General features: G+C 42.0%; 1 protein-coding gene across 1 annotated transcript in view; it reads right to left on the bottom strand.

Moving 5' to 3' along the window:
* Positions 1-22,045, bottom strand: part of LOC134206072 (midnolin homolog) — an 87,180-nt gene that overhangs the window by 32,760 nt on the left and 32,375 nt on the right. Inside the window, exon 2 of the mRNA XM_062681752.1 lies at positions 6,647-6,734. Coding sequence (XP_062537736.1) covers positions 6,647-6,734 — 88 coding nt within the window. The remainder of the gene's footprint in view (positions 1-6,646; positions 6,735-22,045) is intronic.

The raw sequence follows: 22,045 nt of genomic DNA, 5'->3' as shown, positions 1-22,045 counted from the left end.
TCGGAATCCGGAGTAGCATTCCTTTAAAATCCGGGGAAAGATTTCCTTCGGAATCCGGGGAAAAGTTTCCTTCGAAATCCGGGGAAGAATTTCCTTCACAGTGCGGGGAAGGATTTCCGGAGTTCGGGGAAGGATTCCCTTTGAAATCGGGGGAAGGATTTCTTTCGGAATCTGGGAAAGGTTTTCTTTTGGAATCCGGAGAAGGAACTCCTTTGGAATACGGGGAAAGATTCCTTTAAAGATCCAGGGAAGAATTCCCTTCGGAATCTATGGAATGATTCCATTCGAAATCTGGAGAAGGATTCCATCGGTATACAGAAAAGGGTTCCTTTGGAAACTGGGGAAGGATTCCCTTCGGAATCCAGCGTAGGATTCCTTTCGGAATCCGGAGTAGGATTACTTTCGGAATCCGGAGTAGGATTACTTTCGGAATCCCGAGAAGAGTTTCTTTGGGGAATGATTCTTTTCGAAATCTGGGGAAGGATTCCATCGGTATCTAGCAAAGGATTCTTTTTGGAAACCAGAGAGAAACTCCCTCCGGAATCCGAAGGAGGATTCCCTTCGGAATCCGAACGAGGATTCCCTTTTGGAATCCGAACGAGGATTCCCTTTTGGAATCCGAACGAGGATTCCCTTCGGAATCCGAACGAGGATTCCCTTCGGAATCCGAACGAGGATTCCCTTCGGAATCCGAACGAGGATTCCCTTCGGAATCCGAACGAGGATTCCCTTCGGAATCCGAACGAGGATTCCCTTCGGAATCCGAACGAGGATTCTCTTCGGAATCCGAACGAGGATTCCCTTCGGAATCCGAACGAGGATTCCCTTCGAAAACCTAACGAGGATTCCTTTCGGAATCCGAACGAGGATTCCCTTCGGAATCCGAACGAGGATTCCCTTCGGAATCCGAACGAGGATTCCCTTCGGAATCCGAACGAGGATTCCCTTCGGAATCCGAAGGAGGATTCCCTTCGGAATCCGAACGAGGATTCCCTTCGGAATCCGAACGAGGATTTCCTTCGGAATCCGAACGAGGATTCCCTTCGGAATCCGAACGAGGATTCCCTTCGGAATCCGAACGAGGATTCCCTTCGGAATCCGAAGGAGGATTCCCTTCGGAATCCGAAGGAGGATTCCCTTCGGAATCCGAAGGAGGATTCCCTTCGGAATCCGAAGGAGGATTCCCTTCGGAATCCGAAGGAGGATTCCCTTCGGAATCCGGAAAAGGGTTCCCTTCAGAATTCGGAGCAGGATTGCTTTCAGAATTTGGTAAAGGAATCCCTGAGGAATCCGGAGAAGGATTCCCTGCGGAATCCGGAGGAACATTCCCTGCGGAATCCGGAGGAACATTCCCTTCGGAAGAAGGATTTCCTTCGAAATTCCGAAGGTAATCCTACCCCGAATTCCGTAAGGAATTCTATCCCAGATGCCGAAGGATATCCTCCTCGGAAGCCTCCTTGCAAGATGCTCGGAAGCCTCTTTTCAAGAGGTTCGGAAGCCTCCTTTCAAGAAGCTAGTAAGCTTCCTTTCAAGAGGCTCGGAAACCTTTTTTCAAAAGGCTCGAAAGCTTTCTTTCAAGAGTTTCGGAATTATTCTTTCAAGAGGCTTGGAAACCTCCTTTCAAGGGGCTAAGAAGCGTCTTTTCGACATACTCGGAAACCTCCTTTCAAAGGCTCGGAAGCCTCCTTTCAAAAGGCTCGGAAGCCACCTTTCAAAAGGCTCTGAAGCCTCCTTTCAAAAGGCCCTGAAGCCTCCTTTCAAAAGGCTCTGAAGCCTCCTTTCAAAAGGCTCGGAAGCCTCCTTTCAAAAGGCTCGGAGGCCTCCTTTCAAAAGGCTCGGAAGCCTCCTTTCAAAAGGCTCGGAAGCCTCCTTTCAAAAGGCTCGGAAGCCTCCTTTCAAAAGGCTATGAAGCCTCCTTTCAAAAAGCCCTGAAGCCTCCTTTCAAAAGGCTATGAAGCCTTCTTTCAACAGGCTCGGAAGCTCAAAAGGCTCGGAAGCCTCCTTTCAAAAGGCTCGGAAGCCTCCTTTCAAAAGACTCTGAAGCCTCCTTTCAGAAAGCCCTGAAGCCTCCTTTCAAAAGGCTATGAAGCCTTCTTTCAACAGGCTCGGAAGCTCAAAAGGCTCGGAAGCCTCCTTTCAAAAGGCTCGGAATCCGAAGGAGGATTCCCTTCGGAATCCGAAGGAGGATTCCCTTCGGAATCCGAAGGAGGATTCCCTTCGGAATCCGAAGGAGGATTCCCTTCGGAATCCGAAGGAGGATTCCCTTCGGAATCCGAAGGAGGATTCCCTTCGGAATCCGAAGGAGGATTCCCTTCGGAATCCGAAGGAGGATTCCCTTCGGAATCCGAAGGAGGATTCCCTTCGGAATCCGAAGGAGGATTCCCTTCGGAATCCGAAGGAGGATTCCCTTCGGAATCCGAAGGAGGATTCCCTTCGGAATCCGAAGGAGGATTCCCTTCGGAATCCGAAGGAGGATTCCCTTCGGAATCCGAAGGAGGATTCCCTTCGGAATCCGAAGGAGGATTCCCTTCGGAATCCGAAGGAGGATTCCCTTCGGAATTCGGAGAAGGATTGCTTTCAGAATTTGGTAAAGGAATCCCTGAGGAATCCGGAGAAGGATTCCCTGCGGAATCCGGAGGAACATTCCCTGCGGAATCCGGAGGAACATTCCCTTCGGAAGAAGGATTCCCTTCGAAATTCCGAAGGTAATCCTACCCCGAATTCCGTAAGGAATTTTATCCCAGATGCCGAAGGAAATCCTCCTCGGAAGCCTCCTTTCAAGAAGCTAGTAAACTTCCTTTCAAGAGGCTCGGAAACCTTTTTTCAAAAGGCTCAAAAGCCTCCTTTCAAGAGTTTCGGAATTATTCTTTCAAGAGGCTTGGAAACCTCCTTGCAAGGGGCTAAGAAGCGTCTTTTCGACATACTCGGAAACCTCCTTTCAAAAGCTTCGGAAGCCTCCTTTCAAAAGGCTCGGAAGCCTCTTTTCAAAAGGCTCGGAAGCCTCCTTTCAAAAGGCTCTGAAGCCTCCTTTCAAAAGGCTCTGAAGCCTTCTTTCAAAAGGCTCTGAAGCCTCCTTTCAAAAGGCTCGGAAACCTCCTTTCAAAAGGCTCGGAAGCCTCCTTTCAAAAGGCTCGGAAGCCTCCTTTCAAAAGGCCTGGAGCCTCCTTTCAAAAGGCCTGAAGCCTCCTTTCAAAAGGCTCAAGCCTCCTTTCAAAAGGCCTCAAGCCTCCTTTCAAAAGGCTCAAGCCTTCTTTCAAAAGGCCTCAGAGCCTCCTTACAAAAGGCCTCAAGCCTCCTTACAAAAGGCCTGGAAGCCTGCTTTCAAAAGGCCTGAAGCCTCCTTTCAAAAGGCCTCAAGCCTCCTTTCAAAAGGCCTCAAGCCTCCTTTCAAAAGGCCTCAAGCCTCCTTTCAAAAGGCCTCAAGCCTCCTTTCAAAAGGCCTCCAAGCCTCCTTTCAAAGGCCTCAAGCCTCCTTTCAAAAGGCCTCAAGCCTCCTTTCAAAAGGCTCAAGCCTCCTTTCAAAGGCCTCGAAGCCTCCTTTCAAAAGGCTCAAGCATCCTTTCAAAAAGCTCGGAAGCCTTCTTTCAAAAGGCTCGGAAACCTCCTTTCAAAAGGCTCGGAAGCCTCCTTTCAAAAGGCTCGAAAGCCTCCTTTCAAAAGGCTCGAAAGCCTCCTTTCAAAAGGCTCGAAAGCCTCCTTTCAAAAGGCTCGGAAGCCTCCTTTCAAAAGGCTCGGAAGCCTCCTTTCAAAAGGCTCGGAAGCCTCCTTTCAAAAGGCTCGGAAGCCTCCGTTCAAAATTCTTGCAAGCCTCCTTTCAAAAGGTTCGGAAGTCTCCTTTCAAAAGGTTCGGAAACCTCCTTTCAAAAGGCTCGGAAGCCTTCTTTCGAGACGCTCGGAGGCCTCATTTCAAGAGGCTTTTTCGACATGCTCAGAAGCCTCCAAGAGGCTTGGAGGGCTCTAAAAGTCCACAAAGTTTTGTAGGAAGCTTGATGTACAAAAGAAATTTTAATTGGAGAGATTCACGAAATAAAGAGGATAGTTTTGTCTGTATTAAGATTGACTTCTTTCGGCTATCGCAGCCTTAATAAGTATCAAATACTTTGGAGGAACAATCCGACGTTTCGGTTAATTTATTCAACCTTATTCAAAGGAATAGAACTGCCGGAGACGAGCCAGCCTCGGGCTGAAAGTCTCCTTAATAAAGAAACAAAAAAAAGGAATAGAAGTTTGCGTTTTTTGTTGATGAAGGTTAAATGTTAAAGAAGGTAAATAAATTAACCGAAACGTCGGACGTAGGAGCAACAAAGTATTTGCTACTTATTAAGACTGCTATCGCCGAAAGAAGTTAATCTTAATAGCAAATCTTCTGTGTGCTTCAGTCGTCAAGCCCCAGATAGTCTGTGTCTGTAGGTAGTGCAGCATTGACTAAGAAACCATACCATTTCTTGATTCCGGAGCTATCGTGCTGGTCCTTGTAAAATGAGATTCTCAAAAATGCAGCTGCAAGTGCCTTGATAATACGACACACTTTGAAAGTAAGTCGCGTTTGAAAAGCTTGTCGGAACCTAACCTGTCACATACACCCAAGCAGCGACTGTTCGATTTTCTAACAAATCTGTTTAAGAACCTAACAAAACCTGTACAAAAACTGGGCATATACGAAATTATTGGATACTTATACAAAAAATGTAAGCTCACAAAGATTGTAAGAAAAAGGTTGCAAAATTGTAAGGTCTCATACAATATTTTTAAAGGTAAGAATCTAGAATTTTGGCATGTACAGTTCTTATACCGGGTTTGGTAGGTTCTTATACAGAATTGTTTGAAAATCTAACAATCATCGGTTGGGTGTAGGTCAATGATAAAGAAAATGAAAATAAGGCTAGGTTCTCTTATTTTTATCACCTTCTGGGCAATATCGGAAGCACAAGATCTTGGATTCTGCAACATTACAAAAGCGTTGTAGTATGAAAAATTGTAGTCAATGAGCAGGTAGGTAACCCTAAGAGGGTTTAAATTATCAAATGCAAGCTTATGAGGTACCTTGTCGAAGGCCTTAGAAAAGTCAATACGTACGGTACATGTAGATGGCATCGACCTGATTCCGATGATTCAAATTATCTATAATTGGCACGGCATTAGATTGAACATCTTTGAATGAAATGCAAAAATACTTGAAGGAAAATTACGATCAATAACCAGAGAAATTCCCAGCAGAATCCAGAGAAGAAATCGCTGAAGGATGAAGTTTAGAAATGTTCGATGAAACTCCCATGGACAACAAAAGAACTGAAGAACATTCCCCCAAGTACTTTTCATTGAAATGTGAGATTTATTTTCTAAAATCCAAAGAGTATTTAATGATCTTCAAGATCCTAATAAATTCTCCTATAAATCCACGTAACTGTTGTTGAATCTTTTTTTTTTTTGTTGCTGAGTGACGCAGCATTTTTCTTCTCAAAACTTGAACTATCCAATCATACTTTGAACACCCAACTCAATTTGTAGCCAGTCGTAGAATACCATCGGAATATTTCTTGAATAAGGAATATTGACCAGATAAATACGTGCCACGGGTAAACAGCTGCGATAAAATACGAACACGTGTCGTCGAATTGCGTCGATCGAAGAGGCTGTTATCATCAGCAATGGCGGTGCTAATAATATTGACAACGATAACGAGGTCGTTGTTTGACGAAAATATGCTGCTCCGATGGCAAAGAAAATGCCACTGCTCACAGGAAAAAAAGAACGGAAATTTTTGTGAAACAGTCGTCTGTCACCACTTTCGAGCCACTATTTACGACCGCCATCGTGCTAAAAGCTCAAACGCGTCTCCCATCATCGTCACAACCTCGCGTAACGAGAACGCGTTACAGCTAGAGCCATCATAACCCAGAAATGCACGGAAGGAGGAAAGATAGCACAAAAACTCGCGTTCACTCACAGGTGGACGGGCGGAAAAAACAGAAAGTACAGCAAACAACATTCACACACAGAGGCACCGGAGACCGCAATGTGGCTACGATTGCGGTTGCCACCACGCTGCCACCGCCGATTATTCGAACAAGCGAGCTCGCCGCTGCGCTGCTGCTTTGCTCATCCACCGAAGTTGGTGAATCCCACGGGTTGTTCGTGCCTATGACTGGTGGAGTGTCTACGATGGGGCCCCCCGTAACACAGTGGGACGTACACCTCAGTTTTCGATACTATCAATCAAACAAAGCAGTTAAAAATGTCAACGTGATTAATAGTTCTGGGTAACAACTTAAGTTCCCAACTATACCAAAGATTTCCGACAAAAATACCGTTCTGCCCCATTGTGCGCCACAACCGCAGAAGCCAACAAGCGCCGCACCAACTGGGCGCGACCGAATGGCGGTGATGACTCGCAATGAATAAACAATGCGTCCGAGCGTCCCATTGTCGATATTGGCGCTGGTGCCTCTGCTTTGCGCGGTGTGTTCGAAGCGGACGGGGACGAATATTGGCCCCAGGAGAGATGGATGGAGACATTTTTTTTTGTCCTACCGGCGCGTCATCGTCGAAACAGTGACAAACTAAATGGACGGTGTCCCAACGCGAGGTTTACCCTAGCGTGGTGGTGTGACATTGAAAAATTTATAACCCACAGCACAGCACTCACCAGCAGTCCAGTCTCAACGTTCGGTGTGAGGATCAGCTTGGAGCCATCCATAAGTCCATTCTCTCGTAGCGTGCCATCGTGTAGCTCCCTGAAATGGGACAGAATGGTGGGGATAGATTAGTTTATTTAGTTCATTAACAATTGTATTACAACAAATGGAGTTTCTTTCTGTTTCTAAGCATCAAAAATAATGTGACGGTAATGTTGGATATTAGTTTTCTTGAAAAAGAATGTATCTGCTCGGAATGAGGCAATAGTTTATGTGATTCTGTCTTTAACAAATATTGCATCTGCCGAAAATAAGGCAATGGAGGGTGTGCTTCCTTCTGTACTCAAGTAACCAATAAGCGCTCCAATTCGCCAAATCGCCATATTAGGCCAATATACGGCTATTCAAAAACTTTAGGCATTGAAGTAGCACTATTTACTTGGTTATTTGGCTAGTATCTGCCCGTAATAAGGTAGAGGTAATGTCTTTGCTAGCGCCCTCCTTAGCCTAGCGGTAAGATGCGCGGCTATAAAGCAAGACCGTGCTGAGAGCGGCTTGGTTCGATTCCCAGTGCCGGTCTAGGCAATTTTCGGTTTGGAAATTGTCTCGATTTCCCTGAGCATAAAAGTATCATCGTGTTAGCCCCTTGATATACGAATGTAACAATGGTAACTTGGCTTAGAAACCTCGCGGTTAATAACTGTGGAAATAATAAATGAACACTAGGCAGCGAGGCGGCAAATTTCCAGAGGGGGATGCAATGCCAATAAGAAGAAGAAGAATTTCTTTACCAAGATACCATCTGCTAGGACTAAGGCAATGGGTACTGTGATCCCTTCTGTAGAAGCACACGTTCGCGGGAGAAAACGAAATGGAGAATATGATTTTTTTCTTGAAACATAATAATAATAAAATATAAAAAGCCGTTTGACCGGAAGGCTTTCGGCCGAAATTTGCTTGGTCGAATGTATCATTGCCGAGAATGCCATTTAGTTGAACGAGTAATACGACCGCAAATGTATTATGTCGAACGGGTCCATATGGCCGAAAATATCGTGAGAAATTTTGATAAGAAGTCAGAAGTGGAAAGTGCGAAGCTAGAAGTGATAAATGAGAAGTGACAATTAAAGAGTGTAAAATGAAAAGCGAGACGTTTCACTCATCACTTCTTACTCCTCATTGCTCACATCTTGTTTTATTCCTTCTTGCTACTCATTTCTCACTTCTTACTACTCAATGCTCATTTCTCACGTCTCCCGTCACACTGCTTATTTTGTGAGCAGTGAGAAATGAGGAGTGAGACGTGAAGCATCTTTGACCTGTTCGGCAAAACGACATTTTTGGCCCAATGACTCTTTCTACCAAACGAACATTCCTGACAAACGGCATTTTCGACCAAATGACATGTATGGCCTAACGACATTCTCAGTTGTACGACGTGTTCGAACAAGCTTATTCGGCTCAATGATTTGCTCAACCAAATGGCTTCTTCGGGTAAGCTTCTTAAATATTCGGCCAACCAGTTTTCGGCCTAACATCCGTTGCGTCCAAACATTGAATTCGGTAAAATGAAATTCAGCTAGATGACTTTGGGCCTAACGTATTATTCGGTCAAGTGTTATTCGGCGATAGGGCTTCCGGCCGACTGACTTTCGGATAAACGACCTCCCCATGTGGCAAAAATGTCATTATCGGCCGATCGGGTCAAACAACCGAATGCGTCCTTTGGCCAAACAATCTTCTTCGATGGCTCATTTTCCAACTGGAACTTCTCATGCTTTTCACCTTTGTGTTCTATTAGCATTTCCACAGTTATTAATGGTAAGCTTGTCTTTATCTGCCATTCCATTAATATGTATTGGTTGTATACTATTTCGCTGAAAACACGAGCCAGATGCGACAGTCCGGGAAATGTGCCGATTCCCCGGAACACATTCCGTGGAATGCATCGAACGACATTTCGCGAAATGTAATTTTTCACCGAAAGTCATTCCGAGAAATTTCATTTGTCGGAGTTCAGTTAAAATAATTAACATTGAAATATTTCTTGAATGCTACTTATTGACATGGTGCTAGTGCTTTGTAATCCGGTCTAAATTCTTTTATATTGTAGTTTCAAACAATGAAAGAAGGCAACGCATCTGGTTTGTATTAGGTAACATATCTTTAAGTCAACACGTTTACTCGGTATGAGGCAAAGGGATAATTCTTCAAATAGATGCGCCTGTCCAGTATAAGGCGATATAAGTAGACAGGGTTTGCAGAAATCGCTCTCAATAGATAACGAACAACGATAAAAGAAAGGCAAAAAGTAGGGATCCTATAATGAGAGATATGCAAATACTTTTCCAGACGATTTAGCAACGCTGTTACTTTTGTTAGCAAACGCTTCCAGCACTTGCCGCAGCGCAAAGTGTTGAAGCTTGTATATGACTTTACATTTGATAACAATTTGGATTATGTTTGTCTGTCCACTAACAGTGTTTAAATAGGCTTTATCACTAAAATAAAAGTGCAATACAAACAGGCGAAACACAATACAAAAACTATATTACTTCTATTCGCGAAAGTAAAACAAAATATTTATTCGATGAAACTTTTCTTAAAATCTATCTCAATACCTCTCAACCTCGTCTCAATCTGCAACAATAACAATGTTCATTTGGCTCACGTTTTGACAGTTCTCAATGCTCGATTGGCTTACAATGGCCGCTTTCGCATATCTCTCATTGGATCCCTAGCAAAAACCTCTTCGAATCATAACAAGCCATGAAAACAAAACTATCGCACTTGTTTACAAGTTGAAAAAAAAACTGATTCGGATAGGCAGCCGCCACCGAGGGGGTTTGATAAGTGAGAGATTCTCTCATTCTCCTTTGGATTCAAACCCTGTAAGTAGATAATGCCTTCTGCAAAAAAAAAGCTTCTGCCTGGTATAAGACGGAAGGAGTAGATGATGCCTTCTGTAAAAGAAGGCGTCTGTCCCACCCCCCTGAAACGGCTGTCATCCACGAACAACTGGCCTGAAGCCAAAAACATGGTGCTGGATGTAAACATTGCCGGTTAAGCAATAAACACACGAAGTCAGAACAGTCGGATACGTAAGCGGCATGTGCTGCATTGTTAAATTATATTCAACGAGATGTATTGCATTGTTGCGTGATTTTCGGCGTTATTAATTGGCGCTTTGATGTTGCATGAAGAAGAAGAAGCAGTAAGATGATATTTAAAAAATTTCGCACGAGCGGTTACAAGCGGTTGGTCGGTACAAGCGGTTGGTCGGAATTGGCCATTTTTGACAAATACCTAGGCTGACCATACGTACCGTATTTAACGGGACAGTACCGTTTTTCAGCCCTTTTAGTACTGTTCCGTCGTAATCTAAAAAATCCTCAATTTGTGAGATTTCAAAAACTGTGTAGGATATGTTATTTATGTGTCCATAAAAAGATAAGTTTATGTAATGTTTCCTTAGTTTGATATTTTTTAGGGTTTTCATCAGTTAATTACAAGATGTTTCAAATTCCAAAAGATAAATCCCAGTATTTTTTCCGCACAGCTTCATTTTTATATTTTTTCTATTTATTCAGGAGGCACTTCCATCAATGAAATACAGCAACCGTTCGCTAACTGGGCTAAAACACCAGCCCAGTTACCGAACGCCGCTTTTTAACTGGGCTGACGAGGGAATTTGCAATGCATTGTTGTGATCGTGTTTTACATGAAGCTTAAATAATATACCATTCAGAATCCCCTCGTCATCGAGTCTTTGTTGTTGTTTTTTGACGGATAACTGCTTTTTAACTGGGCTTTGGCCCAGTTAGCGAACGCCCAGTTAAAAAACAGTCCAGTTAAAAGGCGCCCAGTTAGCGAACTGTTGCTGTAATCTTATGATAATCAATTGAATGAATCTATGAAGCAGTAAACTGAGTAAGTCATTCTATGCTTTGAATAATCAAAACACGATTGTCAAAAGTCGGAACGAATATGGTTCATGAAAGTGAATATTTCATGCGCTGTATGCAAGTGTTTCCTGAAAATCAAGACATGTCACGTCAATGAAGCGGCTTATTCGCCATTATTCTTCTAGAATTTTTCAAAGCAGGTAATTTTTAAGCTCCCTTGATCACATATTTTTGAATTATTTAATTCTTTTCAAAACATTCATCCAGTCTTTTTGAGTAATCCTGAGCATTCTGAAATCATTTACTGTAACAAAAAAAAACAACTTAATATAGTCTTTAAAAAATAATATGAAAATTGATAAAACAAAGTGAACAAAATTGAGTTTAACACAATCTCAAAATGAAAACCATTACAACCTCGGGAATCTTGTCCACGGATTTTGTTCCCGTGCTATTGCAAAAGGAGCGAGACTGACGGAATGTCGACATGGAAAATCCACATCCCGGTCCATTTAAAACACACGGGGACTAAAATCCGGCGGAAAATTTTCCGGAGGTGTGCACATGAGGCTCATGAGGCTACCTTAATTTTTTAAAATTTCCGCAACGAAACACCTCCAATCCTGTTTTTTTTGGAAACATGGGAACATGGGAACAAAAGCAGTTGACGGACGAGCTCTGTGGACTAGTGGCTACTGCTTCTGACTTATAAGCAGGAGGCCGTGGGTTCAATTCCAGGCTCGTCCCTTTCCTACTTTGTATTTCTATCTAAGTTCTTTCTGTGTTTCACGTCATACCAAAAACGATTCTTACTGTTATAACCTTCCACTCAATCCCAAAACCTCCCGTGGCACCTATGAGAAGTCGTAGAGTTCTCTGCATCTTTCTTAAGTATGAGCATTCGCAAGGACGTGTCGACTATTGGAGAGTGCATTGCTTCCATCTAAGAGTTAGTGATTACCCGAGCAGCACAAGTCAGACAAAAATTGTTACAGCAACTTGATTGCGACTGAATCTGGTCACATATCAGTTGCAGAAGCCAATGAGGAACATGTGTGCTGCTAGGGTAGTCCCAAATCAATATCTGTGGTAACGGATGAAAGTGATGCTACTCTCATGCCTTAGTCTTGGCTTGTACCATCTACGAATTTGTGCGAACTGCTAAATGCCAATGCTAATGCTAATGCTAATGCTAACATGGGAACAAAATCAGTTGACAAGATTCCCGAGGAGTGTGAAGCTAATTTCAATCATTTGAATCAATTTTGATTAGATTTGACATTTATTCGCATGCGCCACCCATTTGCATGGAATTAACTAAAATTCCGAAAAGAAAGGGATTTGGCACGAGAAATAAATAATCCTATTGGATTTTTGCATTAGTTTTCTTTCCATTTTTATTCTATAGTATACTTTGGAATTTAAACCACACATTGTCACAAGGTTGTTTGACATGTCCCGTTTTGAAAGAGTGTTTGTCCCGTTTTTTCCTTGAAATGATCTGGTCAGCCTACAAATACCGGTATTCGGTATTTGGTGGAGTCAATACCGGTAATACCGGTAAAATACCGGTATTTGTGAACATTTCAGAGATAAAAAAAGCTTTTGATTTGGACTTTTGTGCGAAAAACAATATTTATTGATGAACTTCAAGTGTAAAAACCCAGATTAATCCACCTAAAGGTGATGCCGCCTTTCTCGCTCGTTCAAAAGGTTTGGAAAAATCTGAAATAACTCCATATGTGGATTGGTCTTATTTTTCATATTTGTTTATATGTATAAAAATTCTCGCCAAACGCAATTTGTTGCAAACAAATCGGATGAGCATAAGAGCAAAAATGGCATTTTATTTTGTAGTTTTAAAATTAGTATTTTCGCCATAACTTTTGACCCAATTGTACGATCCGGCCAACTTTCTATAGGAAACAATGGGACAAGATTCTGCGTCGAATGCAATCTGTTGCGAGCGACCTGAGAAGCACACATATTGCACATCAATCACAGTAACTTATATATAACCGGATTCAGTCACTATATGGTTACTGCAACCAGATTTGTTGAACTTGTGTTGCTTGGGGAATAGATGAAGTCTAAGTGCTAAAAAAGTGAGCTAGACTTTTTTGAACTCTTTTTCACAATAAATAGTAATTTGACCAGAACATCTAAGCCCATAGTCCGATCTGGACAATTTTCAATAAAAAAATATAAGACATTCTGTGTCGAATGAAATTTAATGCGAGCTAATCGGTTGAGGAAGAGTGCCTGAAAAATAAGTGACATTTTTTAGCGAATTTTCAAATAGGAAACAATAGGACAGGATTCTGCGTCGCAAATCGGATTGCGAGCAAATCGATTGAGGATAAGTGCCTGAAAATAAGTAACATTTTTACACGATTTTTTCGTATGATTTTTGTATTTTGGCCATAACTCTCGATCCCATAGTCCGATCTTGCAAATTTCAAAAGGAAACAATGGGACAGGATTCTACGTCAAATGCAACTTGTTGCGAGCAAATCGGTTGAGGATAAATGTCCGAAAAATGAGTGACATTTTTCACGCGATTTTTTCGTATGATTTTGTATTTTGGCCATAACTTCTGATTCCATAGTCCGATCTGACCAATTTTAAATAGGAAACAATGGGACAGGATTCTGCGTCGAATGCAATTTGTTGCGAGCAAATCGGTTGAGGATAAGTGTCCGAAAAATGAGTGACATTTTTTACGCGATTTTTCGTATGAATTTGTATTTTGGCCATAACTCTCGATCCCATAGTCCGATCTGGCCAATTTCAAATAGGAAACAATGGGACAGGATTTTGCGTCGAATGCAACTTGTTGCGAGCAAATCAGTTGAGGATAAGTGCCCGAAAAATGAGTGACATTTTTGAGTAGTTTTGCGCACACACACACACACATACACACATATACACACACACACACACACGTCACCTCAGTTCGTCGAACTGAGTCGATTGGTATACAACACTATGGGTCTCCGGGCCTTCTATAAAAAGTTTGTTTTTGGAGCGATCATATAGCCTTTACCGTATACTTAGTATACGAGAAAGGCAATTACCGTATACTTAGTATACGAGAAAGGCAAAACCATTGCTTGTTGAACTGGGCAAAGTGAAATCTTAAGTAGACATAACATACTGAGCAATTCATCTCCCAATTCGCATCGGATTTTGTTTGCAATGTTACCAGCTACTGAGAATACCTTCTCTAGTTCAATCGAAGTTAGACGAATTGTTCCAAGAGCGTCGAAAATCAGTCTCAAGTACTTGCCCTTAATTTCTTTAGTATAGTAGAAGAATTCTTTACGGATTGCAAGGATCCTGGCGGCAACGTAATTTCCACCGGCAACGCAAGTGCTTTGCTCTGCTGTAGTCTGTTTACGTGGTCGTTGTCTCTGCTTCAACGATCGCATCACGAATGATTGGACGCTGCAAGATCTCGTACATTTGCTTAATCAAAGTATCTCTGGATGTCTTGAAAAAATGCCAACACCATGTCTGATCAATTACTTTACGGCAGGATAATTCACAAAACAATACAAATCAGCGTATTCTGATCAATTCGTTCTTTGAGAGCATCGCAACGGCGGCAATTTCTGTGGCTTGATTTGATAATTGCCACCTCGGCTTCATATAGAGTACAGAACTTGTAACCGTTCGCAAATCGTCTGAGGGAATTATTTAAACTTTGGTGGCTTTAGCGCCACTCTCGCGTACGAGAGACCACCAGTCTGTTGACTTGCCCGACTATTTTTGAGACAATTCCTCAGGGGAAATCCTCGAACGGTTGCTGGCTGAATTTTCAAAATCACCCGCTGTTACCTGAGAAACCACCCTAAAATCCCTTGCCCTGATTACCCTTGTAATCACTTAAGCTCGCTCAACAATAAACGCAAAATCAAAAGAGGAATCGAAGTCTGAGATGCAATCTACCAACGAAATAACGGAAACGTAAAAGAGAACAGCAGGTTCTCACGGAACTGCCGAAACAAAATCAATTGACTCTCAGAGCTTCAAATTCAACAAATTTATTATAATGACTTCATTCGGGTTGGACGGGATTTTGTACTAGCTAGGGGGAAACTAATTCATGGCCATGATTATTCAAGTTTCCACGTACCTGCGCAGGATTTTTAGTAGCGATGACGGGTTCCGGCGGGTGCCGAAGACGGAGGGCTTTCCGGCAGGGTGCCGAAGACGATGTTTTCCGGCGGGACGCCGAAGACGAAGGTTTTCCGGCGGTGTGCCCAAGACGGAGGTTCTTCCGGCGGTGTGCCGAAGACGAAGGATCTTCCGGCGGTGTGCCGAAGACGAAGGTTCTTCCGGCGGTGTGCCGAAGACGATAGTTCTTCCGGCGGTGCTGGTGACGCAGTTGTCGCGATGGCGTCGTGGTACCAGCGGCTTGCCAGTGGGCGTTCGAAGCTCCACACGATGGCGGCGTGAGCTTGTGTCAAAATGGCCGAACTAAAGGTGCGGAGGGAGTGGCGGCTGGACGGAAGGCTTCCGCTTTGAAACCGTCGAGAGCGTCCGGAATGACCGTTCCCTCAAACTAGTAGCCCGCTTTCCCTTACGACCCGGCTTCACGTACCTTTCCGATTCACCGGGCGAGGACTAAAAGAAAGCTACTAATTCTCGGTTCGGGTTCGGTTCAGCGTACGATAATTGGTGACGTACGGGAACCGCGCTCTCGACACCTGACCACCAGGGGGGTTGTAGCGAAATGGTGGTCTTATCGACAGTTTTAGGCGACTGTCGGGTGAGTTTCGCTCGACTAACTAAACGAACTTCACTTCCCTCCGTTTGACTACCTCGTAAGGCGGGCCTTAGCGGACACACAAGCTCAATTTGGTCGCACTGCGACCCACAGCAAAAGGACGGAACCCCAATTCGACTCCGCTGGTCGTCACAAAATTCCAGCCCGTACAAAAAAAGCGCCTACGCGCTGGAAGTCCAACGCGAATGGCGAACGTTAGTCGTGTGCAAAATTAAAGTCATAAATCTAAATTACCTTTTTCTGTCTCTATGTATATCTACTCCGACAAATGGAGAGAATCGCGAAAGTGTCAGACGCACTGACCGAAATAAGCAGCTATCTGGAAGACACCAAAAGATTCTGTTTCAAGCACTTCACTTTACACCACTGTTCTCAATTATTACCTTCGGCAAACTTTGAAGGAACACGTTTCACTTTGTAGAAAACTTAAATTGTTCGGAACTTGGAAACCGCGATACTTCTCTTCCTCTAGTGCGAGCGAAAATGAACGAGCTTAAGGATTTCTACCTTCAAGAAACCTTGAAGGACAATTACTGGTTATGTACACAGATTCAAATGGCGATATCAATTTGGCGCCTTCCCAGGATCGAGCAAATGGTTGAAAAAGAGCTATCTAGTTTCAGGAGCCATTACTGCACTCACTGAAACAGTATACCACTTGGCTTAGCCGAGACGCAAACCGCTCGAAATATTTCCTCACCCAAGACAGTCAAATAGTCGGGCAAATACTGATAATATTATGGTCTCGCTTTGGACTGTGAATCGCCAAGCCGACTTGACGAATTCAAGCATTATTTTGCTTAAAAAGAGAAAAACGTCCAAAGCTAATTAAATAAAAATAATCCAATAATTACAACAACAACAAAAAACAAAAATAATCTATTACTAATAATTAAGCTTCAACTCATTTCAATGATATCTTACTTAAAAGGACGTCAAAGCTATTTATTAATTAAAAATAATAATCTAATTTCATAATATATTTACAAATGATTTTGCTTAAAAGATAAAAACGTCTGAAGCTTTAAGCAAATTCCAAAAAATCCACATCGCGTTACAAACTCACGTCAGAGTAGTTCCACAGCAGCTTGAACAGGTTCGAGGGCTTGAATTATTTCACCAACCAAAAAAAATCATCTCCACTGAAAATAAGTTTGGATTGAAGCTTCAAATCTAAAAGTCGCGATAATAAAGACATTAAAAAAAACTTCAAATCGATCAAAGTTTGAACGGCCCCCTGCAGCTCGTAGATCCGTTCAAGCATAGATAACATGCTATTCTAGCGTATCAATACAAGTTCTTTTTCCAATACAAGTGCTTTTCCAAATTCAGAATGGACATACTTTTGCAGCAAATAATTTTTCACATGTGATCTCCGGAAGAAAACTACTACGGCACGTACCATTTTCACAGTTTCATATATTGCGGGAAAATTCTCGACGATGCAAACAATGTTTATCAAATTCACTAACCTAATGGATTTTGACACCTGAGCAGGGTATTTTACTCGAACAAAAGTTCATTTTGCGTTCATTATACGACCCGCTCAAAAATCATAATTTCTTAGGGGAGTTCATTTTGTTCATTTGATATATGACTAAAAGAACGGAATAACGCGTATACGCATACATACATACATACATACATGATTTCGATCGATTTTTGCGGTAGCGTGGACGTCAATGATGCTTACTTGTGCAAATGTTCATTCATGCGCGCATTCAATTGTTGTTAGTGTTTTTTGCACGGTGCATCTGGTGATGATGATGTAGGTGAAAACTATTCGAGATTTTTTTATAATGACTGCAATATTTGAAATACCAAAAATACCGGTATTTTCCATCTCTAAAACCGTTATTTTCTGTAGTCAAAATTGGGCGGTAATACCGGTTTTACCGGTTTCGGTACTACCGGTTAGACCACCCTAGTACCAGACAAGCAGAGGACATAATCCCTTCACGAAAGGGGTTCTACCTGCCAGGTATAATAAAATGTCTTTATGGGCCATTTGAATTTTCAAACAATTCTTTTATTATGAGAGGTTTTCCTGAGCCGTGCGGTGAGATGCGTGTCTGCAAAGTCAAACTGTACTTAAGGTAACTGGGTTCGACTTTTGTTCCAGTCAGGTAATTTTTCGATTGGAAATTGTCTCGATCTTTCTGTATATATCTATCAGGGTGCCAATGAAAATGACATTTTCAAATTTCAAAAGCCGACAATGCTCACAACTTTCATTGCCCCGAAATATGACTCCATGTAAAATTTGAGCTTAATCGGACATGATTTAGGGGTGCCTAAAATTCATCAAAGTTTTGAAATTTTTATCCACGAAAATGTTTCCAAGGACCAAAGGAAAAGTCGAAAATCGAATTTTTGTTTTTGATGCCTAATTACTTAAAAATGCTTGAGACGTCGAGATCTTACATCAAAAAAAAAAAAATTGGAACATTTTTGGAGCTTAGAATTTTTTTTCAGGCAATGAAAATTGTTTTCGTCGAATATCCCCCTATGCTTAATTTTAGCTCAATCGGGCATAATTTAAGTTGCCCAAAATTCATCAAAGTTTTGAAAGTTTTACCCATTAAAATTCAAGAAGTGTAAACCGAAGAACAAGTTGGAGTCCTTTGGCATCAAAAAACAAAATCAAAATTTCCCCTCGTGAGAAAAAAAATTTTTTTTTGATTAATTTTGAGCACCCCTAAATTATGTCCGATTCAGCTCAAATTTTGCATGGGGTGATATTTTTGGCTACGAAAACGTTTGCGTATCGTCCGGTGTTAAAATTCGACGAAAACAATTTTCATTGTCTGAAAAAAAATCCAAGTTCCAAAAATGTTCCAAGAGAAAAAATCGATTTTTTTCAAAACGTTTTTTTGAAGTAACATCAGATCTCGACGTTTCATGCATTTTTAAGTCATTTGGCATCAAAAACAAAAATTCGATTTTCGACTTTTCCTTTGGTCCCTTGGGAAAATTTTCATGGGTAAAAATTTCAAAACTTTGATGAATTTTAGGCACCCCTAAATCAAATCCGATTGAGCTCAAATTTTGCATGGGGTCATATTTTGGGATAATGATAATATTTAGCAATATTTTTAAAATTTGATGACAATTTTTTTCCCATAGATTCCATTGGCACCCTAATATCTACACAGTATAAACGTTCTGAATGAAATAGAAATCAATTTTGAATGGTTTCGGACACAAAATGCACTTACAATGCAATTAAATAATTCGTTTAAAACTTGTTTTAAATTCGTACCAAATACACATTGGAAAACATTAAAACTATTTAGAATACGTTGTAAAAGCGTTTCGAAAGCTGTTTTAATGCGTTTCAGAGGTCTATTCAATGCACTTAAGATGTAATTCAAAGATGTCCCAAGTACGTTTCAAATGTGTGCTCACTGCGTTTTTCAAGTGGGGTTTTTAATGAGTTTAAAATTGGTTTCTAATGCGTTGTAGCCAGTTATGAATCAGTAGGTTTACTCGCTGAAAGCAGAAAGAAAGGAAAATAAAATGATTTAACCTGACTCAACCCTCATTCATCGAACTGTTGGTAAGCCAAGACAACGATACACTGACACTGTTGTTATACTGAAAGCGAAAGCTAAGCGTATTCTACTTTTCAGTTAGAACATCATTGAAGAAACGCAGAAGTTTATAATCTTCAATCTTCCGTACGCTGAATTCTGTATTATGAAACAACTGGCTAACAACGACGGTCCTGCTAACTTCCTATTTCTAACTCACACATTGTCGCATGTTCAATAAAGTACAACCTGTCTTCAACCCTACTTTCGGATTGGCAGCGTAGATCACCCCGGGGAAAAGCACTCCGTCTGGACACTGACAAAATGAACGGCCACATTCGGAACCAGATTTTTGATTGACACACATCTTCCACTGCACAGCGCACAGACACCAGCGAACGCCCGTCATCAAACGTTGCCTGCGTATGTGTGCAAAATAGGCATTGCAGTACTAACAAGCCCGAGGGAGAATCAGCAAAAGCCTAGTCCTGAGTCCCTTTACCCGTTCCGCGCGTGTGGTGCACGGCTTCCTTTCACATGCTTCTCATAGTCATGCCTCCGGCCCGGTATAGAGCAATTCGCCAGATAGCGAAGAAGCCTGCAGCAGCAACCGCTCATCCGCAGTCACGTGTTGGTTATTGACAACGCTTCCCGTTCGCTACAAGTTGGTTGGTTGCCAACGCAGGGAATGGCATAAACGGATAAAGTGCACAAGACACATGCAATAATACAGTCAGTGTAGTGTACAAGCTGGGAATAAACAAAACTACCCCGAGACAGATAATGAGGATTCCCGCTGTGCGGAAGGTACTCCCAGGCTCGAGAGTCGAGAATGTGGGGGAATTTCGAACGAGCTGATAAGGTTAACCACCACTAAATAGTGCTTCGATCCGGAATTGACAACCGGACGGGGATGAAGCGAAAAACTTTGCGTCCACGAGGAACCGCCGCACCACCACAGACGATTAGCACTAATTCGAAGCCGCAGTCGTCTGTTCGAAGCTTATCAGCACTATTTAGCACGGCTGGGCCGCAGCACACACATTCTGTGTCAGCGGAAAATGTGTTTCATTCGAGTGCGAACCAGTCAGCACCGCCGAGTACCTACTTGGATGAGCTCGGGCGATGACTACCCAGCACGCACGGTGGAGTGTTTTACAAGCCGATTGGTTGGAATCCGATGATTTGTTTTATTATGTTCTGTCCTTGTTAAAATTGTGTAAATATGGAAATTCATGCGACATTGTTTAAAACTGTAAATCAACTATTGTGTTATGTGAAAAGAAATTTCATTTCGATGTCCCTTTTCGAACCAAACAACCTTATTTTAAAATTACTCTTGTTCTCAAATTTTAAGCATGGCGTTATAACAAGTATGAATCATAATTCTTGCTATTTTACAATATGAAAAATCAATAATAAATATTACTAATTCGAAAGTCTATGAAAGGACGTAATTTTCCCCACACCGTCACCGACGCGTCAGTCAATACATTTTACCTCTTCGATGACTATGAAAGGACTATCCAAGTAGTAAGGCAATGTGGCAATATGGTCGGGATTCTATCAAAACGCATCTTAAGCGGCATTTTGACTGACTTGTGATAATTTGTTCGGAAATCATTTCATATCAGTTCATACGTATTTGTTGAAGAATATCTTCAGTTATGGGGCTAAGGGCTATCCGATACGATTTTTAATAAATTTAACCTGTTAAACGAAAACTTGGGCAGAAAATGGGACATTTTTTGTTGGCGCTAGGTGTGATTTGGCTGAACCCCGGCCATGTCACTCGATCAATGTACCTTTTGGTAATTCACGTGGTGGTCAAATGTTCGTGCCTGGATGAGAAGAAATGAAAAAAGGCCTTTTCGCAGAGAGTTGTCCCACAGACAAACAGACGTCACACTTCTCATTTCAACATCGTTCACGTGTTCAACGGTTGATTTGAAATACTTCTGTGCTACGCGATTGTTCCAAGAGAGGCGCTAGTGTTCAATCGCTTTGACATTTGATTAGTGTATATGATGCTGAATGTTTTCTATGTTGATGACGATGATGATGATGATTGATATAGATGTATGCGTTATGAGCAAATGTCAAATGGGAAATAATAATGGACGACTGTGTTCCTCGCGATTCTGATAACAGATGGCAGTAGTGTTTTCTGAAAAGCGAAGGACGATATTTTTCCGAACAGTTTGCATGAAGAGCTACGTCTGTTTACCTGTGGTTGTCCTCTAAAATATCAATAAGTACTATGAAGCGAACGATTAATTTTATTACACCCGCAAGTCACCATTCCCGAGCACAGAAAGCTGGAAAGTAGAATGGGTATTCCACCCGAAAACATCCTGAAGTGGACCGAGAATCGAACTTGCCATCTCCGGATAGACAATCCTATGGCTTTGTTCGCAAGGTCAACTTGATACTTTCAATTATGCAGCTGTAAATCTCATTTCCGATAAAGTTCATGAATCGGAATCATTGGCTGTTTTTCACCCATAACTGCATCTAGCATGGAGCTGATCTCAAACTGGAAAAGTGTACATTGTAAGAAAACGGGTTTGGTTAGAGCAAGGGCCCCATACGCCTGTCACTGGCGAGCAAAGCTCGTGTACTCTGCATCGAAGCTTAGAACCAGTGTTAATGCGAACATTTTTATATTCGGTTACACTCAAAAAAAAAGCGTTCATGAATTCGTGAACTAACGAGTTCACGGTGTATTTTTTCGGGAACAACAGTTACGGATTCGGGAATACAGTCACGTTTTCTGGAACGTTCTGGAAAACGTGACTGGTGTTCCCGAATCCATGAATTAAATCACGGTGTATTTTTGCTGGTTCACGAATTCGGGAACGCTTTTTTTGCGTGTAGTTACTGCAAATAAATTCTTTTTCGAGTCCCTTTTTCGAACAGTATCTCAAGCATACTACATCATTCGGGATACGGCCGTCGTTTTAACGTGCTAAGCCTGTCGACGTCCTTCGACACGACCAGCCACCCAGGAGGTCCGTAATCAGCTTAATGCCAATTTCGACGGAGTCTTATCGAGCAAGGCATTAGAACTTCCAGGGTTTCCATTTAAAATAAATTTTCAGATTCCCGTTTTTTTCCGGCTGGAGGAACTTATACTGGACTATCATATTAGCGGATCTAAGTATTATGTCAACACCCCTA

This window comes from Armigeres subalbatus, chromosome 1, assembly GCF_024139115.2.
Source record: "Armigeres subalbatus isolate Guangzhou_Male chromosome 1, GZ_Asu_2, whole genome shotgun sequence".
Taxonomy (NCBI): domain Eukaryota; kingdom Metazoa; phylum Arthropoda; class Insecta; order Diptera; family Culicidae; genus Armigeres; species Armigeres subalbatus.
This window is presented reverse-complemented; position numbering and strand designations above follow the sequence as displayed.